The following is a 14,860-nucleotide window of genomic DNA, read 5'->3' as shown; positions in this document are numbered from 1 at the left end:
GAGATACGTGCCAACTTTTTAAAATGGACGAGGTGTGGTTAGACCCCCATAGCTTGACGAAGGAAGCAAAGGCACGAATAAGGCGGTGTTACTGGGAGTTCATTTTGACCCAACTTTGGTCCAAAAACGACCATGGTAGTAGGACGTTACAGTTTTTGGACCACAAGTGTAGCCCTAAGTTTGAGGCTTTTATGGATAATATCAATCCCCCTTATGCCAAAACACTTTTTATTAAATTTAGGCTAGGGGTATTGCCTCTTAATACGTTTACCACCAGATGGTGCAGCGAGGTGCACAAATCGAGATTCTGCCACTTCTGTCCTGAGCAATCTGAGACATTGGCCCATTTTATGTTTTTTGTCCTAGGTATTTGATGCCCAGGAAGAAGTGGATAATCCCCTTATGTAGATCAATGGGGATAAGGAAACATAGTATATCCTTGCAAATCTTTTCTAGTGACACAAGTGATAAGGTGGTCTTTGCTGTTGCCAAGTACCTACAAAACGCTTGGGCCATAAGAACTAGAGAATACACTGCCAACTGATTGGATTAGCTATAATTATCCTAGGCCATTGTTGGCCATTATGGGCATGAAACTACGGAGGTTTGTTGTAAAGAAAAAGGAAACTTGATGTTAGTAGTTAGTTTTACATTGTTGCTATAACTGTGTGTATCAACAGCTTATTTTTGCACAATCTACCGTAGGAAGAAATAGACTATTTTAGGGAATCAATTTTAGGTCGGTTTTCATATCTGTAAAATTAGATAGTTGTCCGGTAATTGATCTAACAAATGAGTTTTATATTTTAATTCAGTATAATTATTGTTCCTCTTTTTAATGTTTTATATGGAAATTGTGCTTTTTATCATTTATAATCTCATTGCATGGTAATTGTTTGTTATTTATTGGATACTTTTATGGCTTTCAGCCGAAATAAAGTTATTTATTGATTATTGATTGATTATTCAGGAAACTCCTTGTGTGTCAAAAAAATGATGCACTGTCTGCTGAAATTGAAGTGAACCCTGCCTTGCGATCGAGAAATCGCTGCACAGCAGACCAGAATGACCCAGCCCCGATTTCCCAACTGGAAATTCAACACAGCACCTGCCTTGCGACGGAAAATTAAACGTATCTCCTACCGGATCAACGAAGCCCAAGCCTTCTTCCAGAGCATTAAGGATTTTCCCTGCATCATCCCTAGGTGTCAAAATATCTCTGCACCGCAGTGAGGAACCAAGACTGCTTGCTGAAAAACTACACAGGCCCCTTGCAGCGTGGAAAGAAATGATGCATTGTCTGTGCTCGCATCGTAAAATTCTACACACACCTTATTTGTCCAAGCTTCTCCTCCTCTGCGATAACCGTGCATCATTATTTTTGACGTATACCAGGTACTGTATGTAATAAAGAGAAAACTGTTTATTTCTAAGTATTAAGTTCTTTTAAACCTTTTAAAAGTGATATTTCAACGTATGCTTATTGGATCTTTGTTGTTTTGACCTTATTTATCCAGATAAACATTCTCTGTTTTTCTGAACCTGTGTGGTGTATTTTTGTGGTGTTTTCACTGTATGATTTATTGCACAAATACTTTACACATTGCCTTCTAAGTTAAGCCTGACTGCTCAGTGCCAACCTACCAGAGGATGGGCACAGGATAATTTGAATTGTGTGTGATTTACCCGGACTAGGATTGTGACCTCTACTTTGACAAGAGTGCATACCTCTGCCAACTAGAGATCCCATTTCTAACAATTGGTGGGTAAAGAGTACAGTCCTTCATGACCATTCTGCCTTTCTTCAGCTGAAATACACTTATTAAATTAAATGATTAATTATATTGCTGCAAAAAAAACAAAAAAAACCAAAGACATACACTCGGGGCACCTTGACAGTAGAATAATGTGTGCAGCAGTGTAGTGGCAAGTATGAAGGATGCGATGGAGACAAATTTCATGTTAATATCTTTTATTCTTGCCACAAGAAATAAGGCCCACGAGCAGCCGGCCGGCCGCAACACCGCGCTTTGTTCGCGCCTCTGCCTCTCCGCCGCGCCGCCCCCTGACGTCACGACCGTCCTCGTTACAGATTGGTCGTGGCGTCATGAGGCGCCTAAACATAGAAGACAGACTAGTTCTGTCCCTCCGGCCTCGTGCGTTAACTCACGTACGACATCTCCCTTTTCAACAGAACAAGAAACTTAAGGAACTTCACCTCATAACAAAATCTTCGAACCTCTTGGGTGCTCGGATACGCCTAATTGGCCTGCTCGGAGTAACATACTGAAGTGAATTCGCCTTGACGGCGCACGCATCCTCTAGGCTTGACCCCATTACATTGTGACTGTCGCTCTCCACAGATTCGGGCCTGCAACCATTCTGTCCTGAGGCAGCCGTCAAGCCACGCCATGCCTTCTCGTATCTCTCCGCACTCCCCTGTCCACTCATTCCAGGACTGGAAGGCGTATTCACACATTCCTCCTCATCAATGACTACATCCCTGGCTTCGTGAGTTTGCCACTCGTCAACATCATGCGTGCCTTCGGCCCCATCCACACGGACATCTTTCATGATGATTTTCTCTTGCCCAGCCTTGAGCCTAACTATGTCGTCCTTGCTCCGCCACCCCGCTCCTTCCAGACAGACTGCCCCTCTTGTCACTCCTTGCACACGCACCGGGGTTTGAAACACAGACTCCCCCTTCATCACCCTGTTGGGTTTCTTCACCAATACCCAATCCCCTTGCGCTATATTTTTAGTTTTGGCTCTATTCACCATGTCAGCGTACCTCTTATTGTTTTCCTGTTTGGCCACTATTCTTGCTTTGACTCTCAATCTCTCATCAGATTCTGCCTCAATTTCCCGGTTCATGTCATACCACTTATTGAATTTGGGGGTAAGCTCACTCATGCATCTTCTCCCTCTCATCAAATAAAACGGAGTGTGTCCAGTTACCTCACTGGGCGTGTTATGGAAAGTGTTCACTTTGTCCGCCAGAAACGCTTTCACATTCATGTTGGAAGCGATCGCCTGTTGCACGCCCTCTTTGAGGAATCTATTCATACGCTCAACCTGCCCATTGCTCTTCGGGCTGTACAGTGGGGTTTTCTCCTGCTTAATCCCCAACCTGGACAGAAAATCCGTCATCCGCCTGGACACTAGCTGGGTGCCGTTGTCCGACACCATGATCTTCGGCTGTCCCTCAATCGCGAAAATTTTCGTCAATGCCTTGATCACTCGTTCAGTGGTAACTTCCCTGACGAACTTGTAGTGAATCCATTTGGAGAAGTAATCCGTAAGGACGATGAGATGCCTACACTCGTCAGGTAGCCTTGTAAATGGGCCCGCAAAATCAATGGCAATCTTGTTCCACGGGCCGGCAGGTATGTCCACCAGCTGCAACTCTCCTTTTGTCGTCTTCCAGTGCTTATCGGCCCTTAAGCACGGTCCACACCGATCAATGAATCTGCTGACATCGCTGCACATCCCTGGCCACCAGTAGTACTGCTTGAGGAGATTCTTTGTAGCGGTATTGCCCGGATGGCCTTTATGGGCAATCCTGATTAGCTTGTCTCTTAAACTTTCCGGAGGTACAAACAGCTCGTGTCTCTTCACAAAGCCGCCTTCGATGGTGAGTTCGGGACTAATCTGTTGGAAACTTCTGAGTGCCCCGTGCAAGTTCCGGATAGGGGGCCAATGAGCCTTCATGTGGTCCATCACCCTCCGCATAGTCCCGTCCTTCTCCTGAGCCGTCAACCATTCTTCCTCTGATATGGATCCCTCGCACATGGCTGTTGCGTCAACCATTGCCACAACGCACTCCGTGTCGTCCAGGGAATCATTCTCCTCATCCGGGATCGGTATGCGAGATAGGCAATCCGCCCTTCAGTTGAGGCCCCCTTTGATGTGTCTGACGGTGAAGTGATATTCTTGCAACTTAGACAGTAGACGTAGGAGCCTAGAGCTGGCTTTGCCATTGCCACGTCCTTCACCGTCCATCATGTATATCAAGGGTTTGTGGTCGGTGACTAATTCGAACTCCCTGCCCCACAAATAATTTCTCAGTTTCTCCACGGCCCAGACGCACGCGAGCGTCTCCCGCTCGATGGTGCTGTAGTGCTTCTCTGCTTCGCTCAATGACCGCGATATGAATGCAACAGTGTTCTCCTTTTTCCCTTGGAATTGGCAAAATACTGCACCGATTCCCTTGGCACTAGCGTCAACCGTGATTACATTCCGGAGGTCCTTGTTGTACGGTCGTAATACTGGGGCCGCGGCGATTGCCTGTTTGACGGATTCGAAGGCAGCGCTTTGTTCCTGTGTCCACGTATACTTTTCGTTCTTCCGTAGCAGTTTCCTTAGAGGCTCCACAGTGGTTGCGTATCCTTGCATGAACTTGGAATAGTATTCGCTGAGTCCCAGGAACGATCGCAAGGCGTCTTTGTCTCCTGGGCAAGGGGCATCTCGTATGGCCCTCACTAAATCATCTTTCGGCGCGATGCCATTTGGGGTAAGCACGTGCCCTAAGTATTCTATCTTGTCTTTCATGAATTTGCACTTGTCTTTGGAGACTGTCATCCCCCTTTTTTGTAGCACCTCCAACACTCTGCGCAGCAGTTCTAAGTGCCCCTTCTCGTCTTCCGTGTGTATCAGAATGTCGTCCTGAAATGCTTCAACCCCCTTCATATCGCAGAAGAGGCGGTCCATTAGCTTTTGAAAGACGCCTGAGGCCGATGCAAGGCCGAATGGAAGACGGATGTACCTGTATGCTCCAAACGGGGTAATAAAGGTGGTAAGTTCCTTGGATTCCTCCGTGAGACATACCTGGTGGTATGCAGACTTCAGGTCTATCAGGGTGAAAAACTTCGATCCTGCTGTGGCCGACAATATCTCCTGAATGTTGGGCAGAGGATGGCAGTTCACCAGGATATTTCTGTTCAGTGACCGCAGGTCTACACACAACCAAATGTCCCCTGTCCTCTTCTTCTTGGACACCACGATTGCGGACACCCATTCTGATGCACCTGCTTCCTCTATTACTCCTTCCCTTTTCAGCTTATCAAGAACAGCCTTAAGCTCCCCCCTTACTGAAAGAGGAATCGTTCTGACTTTGTGTTTTATTGGTAGGGCACCCTTTTTTAACCGTATAGCATGCACAAATCCTCTTACACACCCTACCTTGTTTTCAAAAACGGAGTCAAACATTTCGAGGACCTCAGCTAATCCATCATGTAAATCATCAGGCTGCACATAATTGACCCAGTCATCTCTCAGAACTATGGGATCTTCTGCCCCAGGGACTAGCATCACACCTAGCTTCGCCAGGTCCTTCCATCCCACAAGGCTCCTCCCATTTTCAGCCACATATATCTTTGTTCTCACAGTGCGCCCTCGAAAGGTGAGGAAGTCCCAGAAGTAACCTTTCATCACTATGTCGTGTTCCCCGAAGGCCTTTGGACTCACATCCGTCTCGTGCAGTCGTACATCTTGCCACTTCGAATCAAATGTCCTATCAGAGATCAGGGTAAGGGGGGAACCAGAATCAGCCGTAAATGGCAATTTTATCACACCAATCATGACGGAGCCAATGGGACCCTTCACTCTACCATCTTCACCATCAAGGGACAACACCATGTCCGCATCCGCATCAGTATCATTCTCGCTTACCGAGCTCACTTTCATGCCCGTATTATATTTTTTTGCTTTGCATACTGCCGCAAAGTGGCCCAACTTCCTGCATTTAGAACAGCTTTTGCGCACGGCAGGGCAGGCCCTGCTATCCGCTAAGTGATCTTTTGACCCACATCTATAACAGACGAGCTGCCTCCTGCCTCCCCCTCTATCACTCGCTGCCCTTTCTGAATTTCCGGGCACATGTTTACGGCTGTCCTGTACATAGAACACATTTGAAGCCTGACTAGTGTTCGCCAGTTCCTTGGAAGATACCATGGAGCGTTCCACTGCCTTTGCAATGGCAATTACGTCCGTCAGCGAAGGATTCCTGCATGAAAGCAAACGTTCCTGCACTTTCTTTGAATGGCAGTAGAACACCACCTGGTCTCTAATGTACGTATCAGTCATCACTGCAAATTCACAATCTTGAGCTAGAACACGTAGACATGCAATATACTCTTCGATAGTCTCTCCTTCCTCTTGTTTCCGCAGTGCGAATTTATGGCGCCCCACCATGATGTTGCACTCCTCTGCATACTGCAACTCAAGCCGCCGTACAGCCTCCTGGTACTCATTCAGCGGAGTTGTGGCTCCATGGGGATTCACTTATACCGGCAGGCTATCGAAAACCTCTTGTCCAGCCTTCCCCAACAGTCCGAATAACAAAGACTTTTTCCGTTCGGGGCTATACCCCTGACCATCAATTGAGATAATATAGTTCTCAAATGCGCGCAGCCATCCTTTCCACTTCATGCATGGCTTACCAGGAGAGTCCAGGAAGAGAGGAGGCACGCAGATATGACCTGTCTGCGACATGGCCGGAAAGCGGGAGGCTACTGGACTGCGCAGAACGGTAGGAGTCGTCAAAGTCAATCGTGTGGAGACCGCAGCATCAGCGCCTTAGGGGTTGCATGTAGTCCCCAGTGAAGGGATATCAGCGCTTTCCACTGGCCTCCCGAAACACCAGGTAAGGTGGGCTACACTCGTGGGCCTTGGTAGAAGCTGTGATCCTCGTCGCCATTTGTAGTGGCAAGTATGAAGGATGCGATGGAGACAAATTTCATGTTAATATCTTTTATTCTTGCCACAAGAAATAAGGCCCACGAGCAGCCGGCCGGCCGCAACACCGCGCTTTGTTCGCGCCTCTGCCTCTCCGCCGCGCCGCCCCCTGACGTCACGACCGTCCTCGTTACAGATTGGTCGTGGCGTCATGAGGCGCCTAAACATAGAAGACAGACTAGTTCTGTCCCTCCGGCCTCGTGCGTTAACTCACGTACGACAAGCAGGAAGTGGGGAAGCACATTATGCATTCATGTGGAATGGGAAACACTGCATGAGTGAATAATGGGCCTAAAAGTAGCGCATTAGCTGCCGGGTATAAATGAGGATGGCACTGTACTGAAGCTTTAAAAATGTGTCAAGAAACCTCTGAAAATATCTATAATGTAGCTGCCAACCTTTACCAAACACAAGTGCCCCGTTCGCTCTCCAGCTTCAGGTGGCAGAAATGAATGTCCGTTCCTCGAGCTAAATAAAATCCTCCGTTGAATAAAACGACAAGCATTACCTTAAGCAGAGTAAAAGAAGGAAAATTAGCATGAATGAACCCCTCGTTTTATTTGACTGTGTAATAATCAAACATCGTGCCCATAATATTCGCTTAAAGCGTCCAATCTTGACTATTTTATTTTTAGAAATTACTCTTTTACGTTCAGTAGGGGAGTTCTGTGTGATTTGTGATGCGCACACTGCACAGAATTTGGAAATAGACGTCTCAATGGCTATTACTTGCCTTGAAATTCTAAGACGATTTTTCAACATTTCAGACAAGATAAGCGTGCTGCATTTTTTCAATTACCTTTCCTGACTGGAGACGGAGAAATGGAGAGCTTGAACCAATACGAAAGCTACACTGAGAGGAGACTGAAACCTTTTACACAGCGCTAATAGCCCTAACCTTATTTTATAAATTAAAAAATTACCGTTAGGGCTCAAAGAGTGAACATGCACATGTGAAAATATCCAAGTAAGTGCAGCATATCCACTCTGAGATATATATTTAGTGAGACCCACAAAGGCATTTCAACTAGCCCTCAGTTTAAACCACTGGTCACTGCATTTGCGCACCCAAGGGTGGGTAGCAGGGTGCATGGGGCAAAAAGATTGGTATCATTTCACACCTTTCCTGTCATGCCCACCCAACCAATTTATAGCTTTGTCAACACCACGTGGCCACCCCAACAATCCCTGCTGAGCTAGCCTGTCTCACTCCCTTGCTGGCCGGCTGAGTGTTTGAGAGGGTCACTCACATATTTTCCCAATGCCTCTAGCATCCTCTAGGGAACTCCCGCTGTCACGTCCCAGTACCCTAGAGTATCGCAGAGCCGTTTTCAATAGTAACTTGTCCTACCCTCTATGGGAGCGACTTCCTGCAGCTGGAACAACCCAGTTTCAATAAATGTGGACACTGCAACATTTTTTGCTATGTGAAAGACAAAACAGTTGCTTTTCAGTACAATACGAAAACATCTTATAAGACTTTCAAGTTCATGAACTGCAACACCAGATATGGTGTACTGTATAATTTGTGTTTGCAAAGGGATTTGGGTAGCACAATAAGGGCATTTAAAGAAAGAACCCAAGAGGATATCAGGGCAATCAGAAACAATAATACTGATTACACGTTGGCTACCCATTACCACTCTGTACATGGGCAGAGAGAGGTATTGGGGATTACTGCTCATGGCATTGATACTTTTGGTTTGTGTCCACGGGGTGGAGATAAGGCTCTCATGTTAAGACATCTGGAGAGCAGATGGATCTTGAAACTCAGAGTGGTGGAGAAGGGGTTTAACATTGGAAATGATCTACATGTTTTCTTGTAAGCTGGTATATTGTTTCTTGATGTTTTGCTGACTTTGCACAGTTATGATACCTTGTTTAGTTCGACTGTAAAGGAATTTTTGCTTCTAAACAATGATTGTTTTTATATTCATTCTGTCACATGTACATTGTTTGTATTTGAAAAGAACAGCATATTATGAACAGATTTCTGTAGCTGGTTACTCTCGCCAATGTGTTTAATCACATTTTCCTGATATATGAGATACCTGTTTTTTTTATATATTAATGATCTGTACACTATGGATTTCAAATGATTATTTTTTTCTCATGCTTTCCAACTGGGTGACTTGGCATTCGTTTCTGTTTCTATTTTGTGCATGTATGTACTATGTCGGGCTCCACAATGCCAATCTGGCGCCGTTTTTCACAGTTTTTTAAATCTGATTTGGATAGTATAGTCCACTTTCTATTACTACACTTTTCTTGCACATAAGTTCCGTGTAACGGCATTTCCCTGACCGGAACAATCAACCAACTCACATCGTATGGGAAACGAAGACTACACGGTAAGGGGATGGGAATTTTAGAGCTCCCATGAACTCGTAGAGACTCCTATGAGACGACGTGTCATGATTTTTCTCTGCTATGGGTCTATGGTTTGCTTCCCTTATCGTCATATTATACAGCCCTTCATAGTAATTTAGACGGGAAGCGGTTGTTTATTTTAATCTGTTTATTACTTGTCTCTAGGTCGAAAATGGAACGGTTGGACAAGCATGGCCTCATATATAGGAGCCTGCCACATTCCCTTGTTCATGAATTTTACATATGGCAAATTCTTCCTCTTAATACACGACGTGGTCTCTTTTGCCTCTTTGCCAATCTCCTGTAATAGGTACTTGGTCCATTATATTTGCGCAGGACGTTAATATTGGATATTATGCGGTCAGGCTTTTTGGACTGTTTGTCAGTTTATAATATGGTTTTCTATTTGTATTGCCACATATTTTCTGCTCTTGACATTATAGGTCACATCTCTACTTGGCAATAACACCGCTTTGAAGGATATTCCATTCCACGTTTTTCTTGATTTACATTGTAGACTTATCAAGGTAGTGAACACTGACGGAGTGTATTTCTCTTCTATGATCTGGGATGACAACCTAACATTCATGCCAATTCACCGTATTCATTTTTTCGTAACATCTTTTGGACTTCCTAATTTACATATGCCGTTGGTAGGTTGCTCCGATATTCTTTTTCTATTTTTCTTCCCCTTTTTCTTTCATTTCTCTTTATAGAGTCTTCACGTAGTTGGGTTGACGGGTTGCATGATCACACGGTTCTGTTTCCTTTTTACCTCACTCTATGGTTTTATCAAGAGTGGTGCAGGTTACAAACTTATTAACCTGGCACGTCACGTATCCGATTTACTTGCACATGTGGTTTGTTGTATGGAGCTCAGTAGTTCGGTGTTTTTATACACATGACACACCAATCAGGATGTGTAATAAACACAGGATACACCATTTTATATGTTTTTTTATGTGGTTTGTGGTAAAGTCACTTTGGCCTACTGAAGTCCCTGTTATCGTACAACAATGTGTTTTACTGTAATCCTCTATTGTGTGTCTACTTCACAGCCTTGAGGAAGTTTTGTTGACGAAACACGTGTTGGCTGTTGTATCTTTTGGATTTGCATCGGATTAATAAAACCTTTTGGATATTTACTCACTTGCAGTCGGACTTTGATTGCTTCAATACTATGAGGAATTCACTTTCTGTCACTACTGTTGAGTGCCTTGGCATATAAACAATTAACAACCCAGTTCTGCGTGCTGAAAGCAGAAAACGTTGCCTTGGTGAAATAAGGAACTTCACCTGTATTTTCCGAGGGGTTGTATCTCATCTACTATATCAACAATTTCCACTTCCTCACCCTAGGCTCAGAGCTATGGAGGTAAAGGCGAAAGGATCATAACTCGCTGCCATTCTTGAGTAGTTGTCAAAGTTCTCATTGTTAGTTTGTGATGCAAACGGGATTATTTTCAGCAGCAGTCTGCTTTGCCCAGTGTGTATGTGAGACCACTGGATGCATAGAAAGTTACTGGTGTCAGACCCCAGCACACAATGTACAGCTAAGCAAACCACTGTTTGAAAATCTCAACAACAGCAGTATTTTATACGGCGGCTTGAGGGAAAAGACACCAAGACTAGTAGGGAGACATTTCTGAGACAGATAGATGGTAAGAACTCTGCTCACCTTCTGTCATCCTTCGATATTTGTCTTTGGACATGAACCCCATGACTAAGTAGCATCCTCTCTTTGGAAGACCAAATTCTGAAAGAGTAAAATAAAACACAGAGTCAGACTAACTTGGGTAGCAAGATCACTGTATAAACACCTTACTAAACATTAGTATACATGTTCAACATACATTTTTCATTTTTTCAAACGTGCTCCTCTGCAGCCTTTCGACACATAGCGCCTCGTGTTCTTAATTACTGACATTTTGCACCATTTCCTTGCATCAGCAAGAGATGGAACGTCAAATGTTGGCTCACACTTTATTGCCTAAGCCATGTGAAACAACAGGTTTACAGACATCTCTGTGACGATAATGTCATATTACTGGAAAGACCGGATTGCTTAAGGGTAAATATTTCTCTGCAAGTACCAATTAGGTCAGTAGGATTAATGTACTATGTAATAAAAACACTCCAACTTTTAGGATTGTCAACAAATAAGACAAACACTTCCCAATTTGTGCCTGAAAGTCTAAAATGCTTTGTCATTGCCACAACCACGTCCTCCAGGAAACCTTAACTTGATCTTCAACAAACCCAGGCTTGTGCAAGTCAAGAAGAGTGGTGCAGAGAGACACATAACATGCTTGAGCCTCACTGTGGTTACAGATGATACCGTTTGTAGTTGCTAATAACGATCTAACTAAAGTAGAAATAAATGCAGTTTTCACTTGAGGCCTGAATTGATAGTGGCTTACACCTTGATTAATATTTGCCCAAAAACCAATACCATCTCAGAGTTTCACAATAGGAGGGATACTGATCATCAGTGCTTAATTTGTGCTTGTTGTTTCCGGTGCAGAGCACCGGCACTGTTTTTTCTGCCTCAAGCATTTACTGCGAGCAAAAGACACATGGGAAAACAGAGGAAAAGAAAAATGAAAAAGCTTCACAAAGGGAGAAAGTAGAAATAAGCAAGAGTGAACTGAAGGGGCAGGGAGTGGCTGTAAATGGATTGAAGAGGCCCGAGATGGCTTCAGGATTACGCTGCCCAGTATTCTGTGTTTGCGCATTTAATTGCAGCAACCGTGTGTTTAAGAGGAGGGCTTTGGTCACTGGCACTTTTTATTTACAAATTAAGCATTGCTGATCATCAAGGGATCAATATTTCCCCGAGGCTGAATTCCAAAGGGGTTTTAAATTTTGATCCTCACAGTGGGGAATGACAGTGGTATTTATTGTTCCTGCCCCGATTGACGCACATTGTTCACCCATTGGAGGGCTTTTCCCCCACTTGTGTTTCACCTGTTTGGTGATTTGGGCAGGTTTTGCCTCCTGAAGTGTACGTGGGAAAAGAAATGTGCTTTAAATATACATCTTGTGCTTCCACCTGCATTACAATTTTAATGAAAACCAGATATATGATATGGGGCCAAATATTGAACAGGGCAGTTGTCTGTCTAAGCAAGAAGCAGATACACAATGTCCATCCCACTGTGCATTAGGATGGTCCATTAAATATGTTATTGGAAGCCCCATAGTAGTGTATTTTATAGTGGCTGTTAGAGATTAGCCCTACATTCCCTGAAATATAATTTAGACATGACTTTGGACTTGAAATCGAGTTACTTCTTCATAGCGTGTGAGTTTTTCTGAGTGGGTTTAGGAAGCGCAGCAGTAGTGTACCACTGTTTTTCTAAGTAGATATCTTATTTGTCAGCGGATATCTGATTGAAACAGCCTAAGCACTTCTACTGACATTATCCACCATTTCTGCAAATATTGCATGCCAAGGGCTATATTACAGAGAATGCCATGGAGGCGCAACCAGCATGTGTTTCCGCTTTGTTTGCCCACAAGGTACTTTGGTATTACAGAAGGGGCCACAGACACATGTGTGGCCCTTCTGTGAAACAGGTAGCGCTAGAGCACATGTAGAGCTAGCACTGTCATTAAAGGGCATTCCTTCATTTGCATGGGGTTGTGGCCCCATTCAACTGAGGGAATCACTTTGCCACTGAGCCCATGGCTGTATTACAAAATTTGGCGCAGAGGCCTTTGGACCCCCAGATATTCCCTCATTAAAGTCCATGTGGGCTGCTGCTTGCACAGTGAAATACAGAGCAGCTTTTAAACAGCCGATCCACATTTCATTTGAATGCACTGCCCCCAAAGAAGAATTAGTTTGCAGCTGCCGTGGGGGTAGTGCATTTTCTGTAATAAGTGCACTTTCCTTGTTGTTCCTATTTAAAGATGGCCATGATAGAAATGCGAAAAGTGCACTGTATATGTAATGCAGCCCTAGTGCCCACATTACGAATATGACACATGGGAAGTGTCACCATTGAGGGTGAGCAAGAATACAGACACAGGCACATGATGATCTCAGAGACGGGATGCTGACGGTGAGGACCGCTCAGTCGACACAAGGAGTGTGTCCGGGGCAACGGTACCGCTGCACTGCAGAGCTGCGGGCGGCAGCGGGTTGCAGAAAAGGCAGACAGAGGATGCTGCGAGGGTGGATCACTGACAGGACGCCATCACTGAGGACTGCCCCTGCTGACACGGGGAGTGGTTAGGGTCAGCGGTGCCGCAGCGGTGGCACATCAGTGCTGCAGAGCTGCGGCAGAAAGAGCAGGCGGCTGGCTGACAGGTTGGTACCATGGTAAGGCAGCAGGGCGGCAAAGCCAGCAGAAAGTGGTGGGGGCAAGCAGTGGGGCTTGCGATTTTGCACCCTTTGTCCCCCAAACTGGCCTGGATCGGCTGGAACTGAGCCAGGACTTGACCCTCAGGCCGCCACCGGTTCCCTTCACCTCCCTCCACCCCCTGTTACCTGGTGGTGGTAGCCTGGTAGGGTGGAGGTTCAGGGTGTAGGGTGGAAGATGTAACTGATTTCTGTGCAGCTTATCATCACTATCACCATCACTGAACATTCCTAGCTCCACCCTCAAGGCTCCACCAATCTCTGCCTCAACTACAGCTACCGCTTCTGCTTTTGCTGTGTCTTTATTACATATGACTCTGCACTAACACTGCATCCACTGCACGTCTAGCGCTTTGGCAACCTGCGGATTCAGTGCAGAAGGGGCAAAAAGAGAAGGGGACAAATTAATTAATGATCGAGCGCTATAAGGTTGTGTAAGAAAATAAGGGGTTGTAAGAACATTAGAAGAAGGTGTTCATAGATCAGCTGGTTGGCCTAAACAACAACGACTTATGCTGCAAGGACAGATAGAGAACACCATAAGACCCACGGTTGGCAGCACAAGACAGGTGTGATGTGCGTGGTTGTGGCATTAGAGCCAGAGCCCTAGGGTAGAGCCGGAGAGGAGCAGAAGCGGGAGGACTAGGCCCTGGTGCAGCTTGCTCCACTTTGCATTCTACCCCGCCACCTTGACCTGGGCGATCCATGTGATCTGTGTGTTGGATATTGCAGTAACCCCTGTGAATCTCAGCACAGCTGCTGACACAACACATTACCAGCACAAAAAGGCACAGAGCTGTTGGATATTAGAGATAAACAACATAATTGGGGTTGTACCTCTGTGTACGACGCTGCAGGAAATTACACTAAAAAGCAGATGAAGTATCAGTGCAAGGCAGATGGCCCGTGGTGCTCAATGAGAGTGTTTAATAGATTGATAAGGACACATTCCAAGACAAAAGGATTTGGGTGGAAGGAGTCTAGGCCTAGGACAGGGGATGTTGATGTTCTTTATGGTCCAAGTCTAGAGGGCCTGATCTCTCCTCCCCTGTAACTTCATTGGGTGATAGCAAACGTAGCAATGCTGAGGCCATGGCGAATATGGCCACCTCTAAATCTCCCATGGGGCCAATAACTAGCTTCTACCAGAAGGGGTACAAGGTGCCCCACTTGCAGCAGATTGCTGAACAAACAGGACCGGAGGAGCAAGTACCAATGCAGAGTCATGCACTGGAGGAAGGGGATGGGGTAGAACCCTGCAACGAAGAACCCTGAGATGGCAGCACAGAGGGAGTCAGCGGGATGAGAACTATTGCAGACGTTGAAACTGTTCTATTTGGACATCCAATGCCAGTGCCCACGTGTGAGCAAACCTGTAAGAAGTTATGT

General features: G+C 45.3%; 1 protein-coding gene across 2 annotated transcripts in view; it reads right to left on the bottom strand.

Annotated features, from left to right (window-relative positions):
• KIRREL3 (kirre like nephrin family adhesion molecule 3) overlaps nucleotides 1-14,860 on the bottom strand; it is a 3,739,713-nt gene that overhangs the window by 2,625,830 nt on the left and 1,099,023 nt on the right. For both annotated transcript variants that reach the window (XM_069224509.1, XM_069224508.1), the window contains exon 2: nucleotides 10,784-10,861. In XM_069224509.1, coding sequence (XP_069080610.1) covers nucleotides 10,784-10,861 — 78 coding nt within the window. The remainder of the gene's footprint in view (nucleotides 1-10,783; nucleotides 10,862-14,860) is intronic.

This window comes from Pleurodeles waltl, chromosome 3_1 (genome assembly GCF_031143425.1).
Source record: "Pleurodeles waltl isolate 20211129_DDA chromosome 3_1, aPleWal1.hap1.20221129, whole genome shotgun sequence".
Lineage (NCBI taxonomy): Eukaryota > Metazoa > Chordata > Amphibia > Caudata > Salamandridae > Pleurodeles > Pleurodeles waltl.
This window is presented reverse-complemented; position numbering and strand designations above follow the sequence as displayed.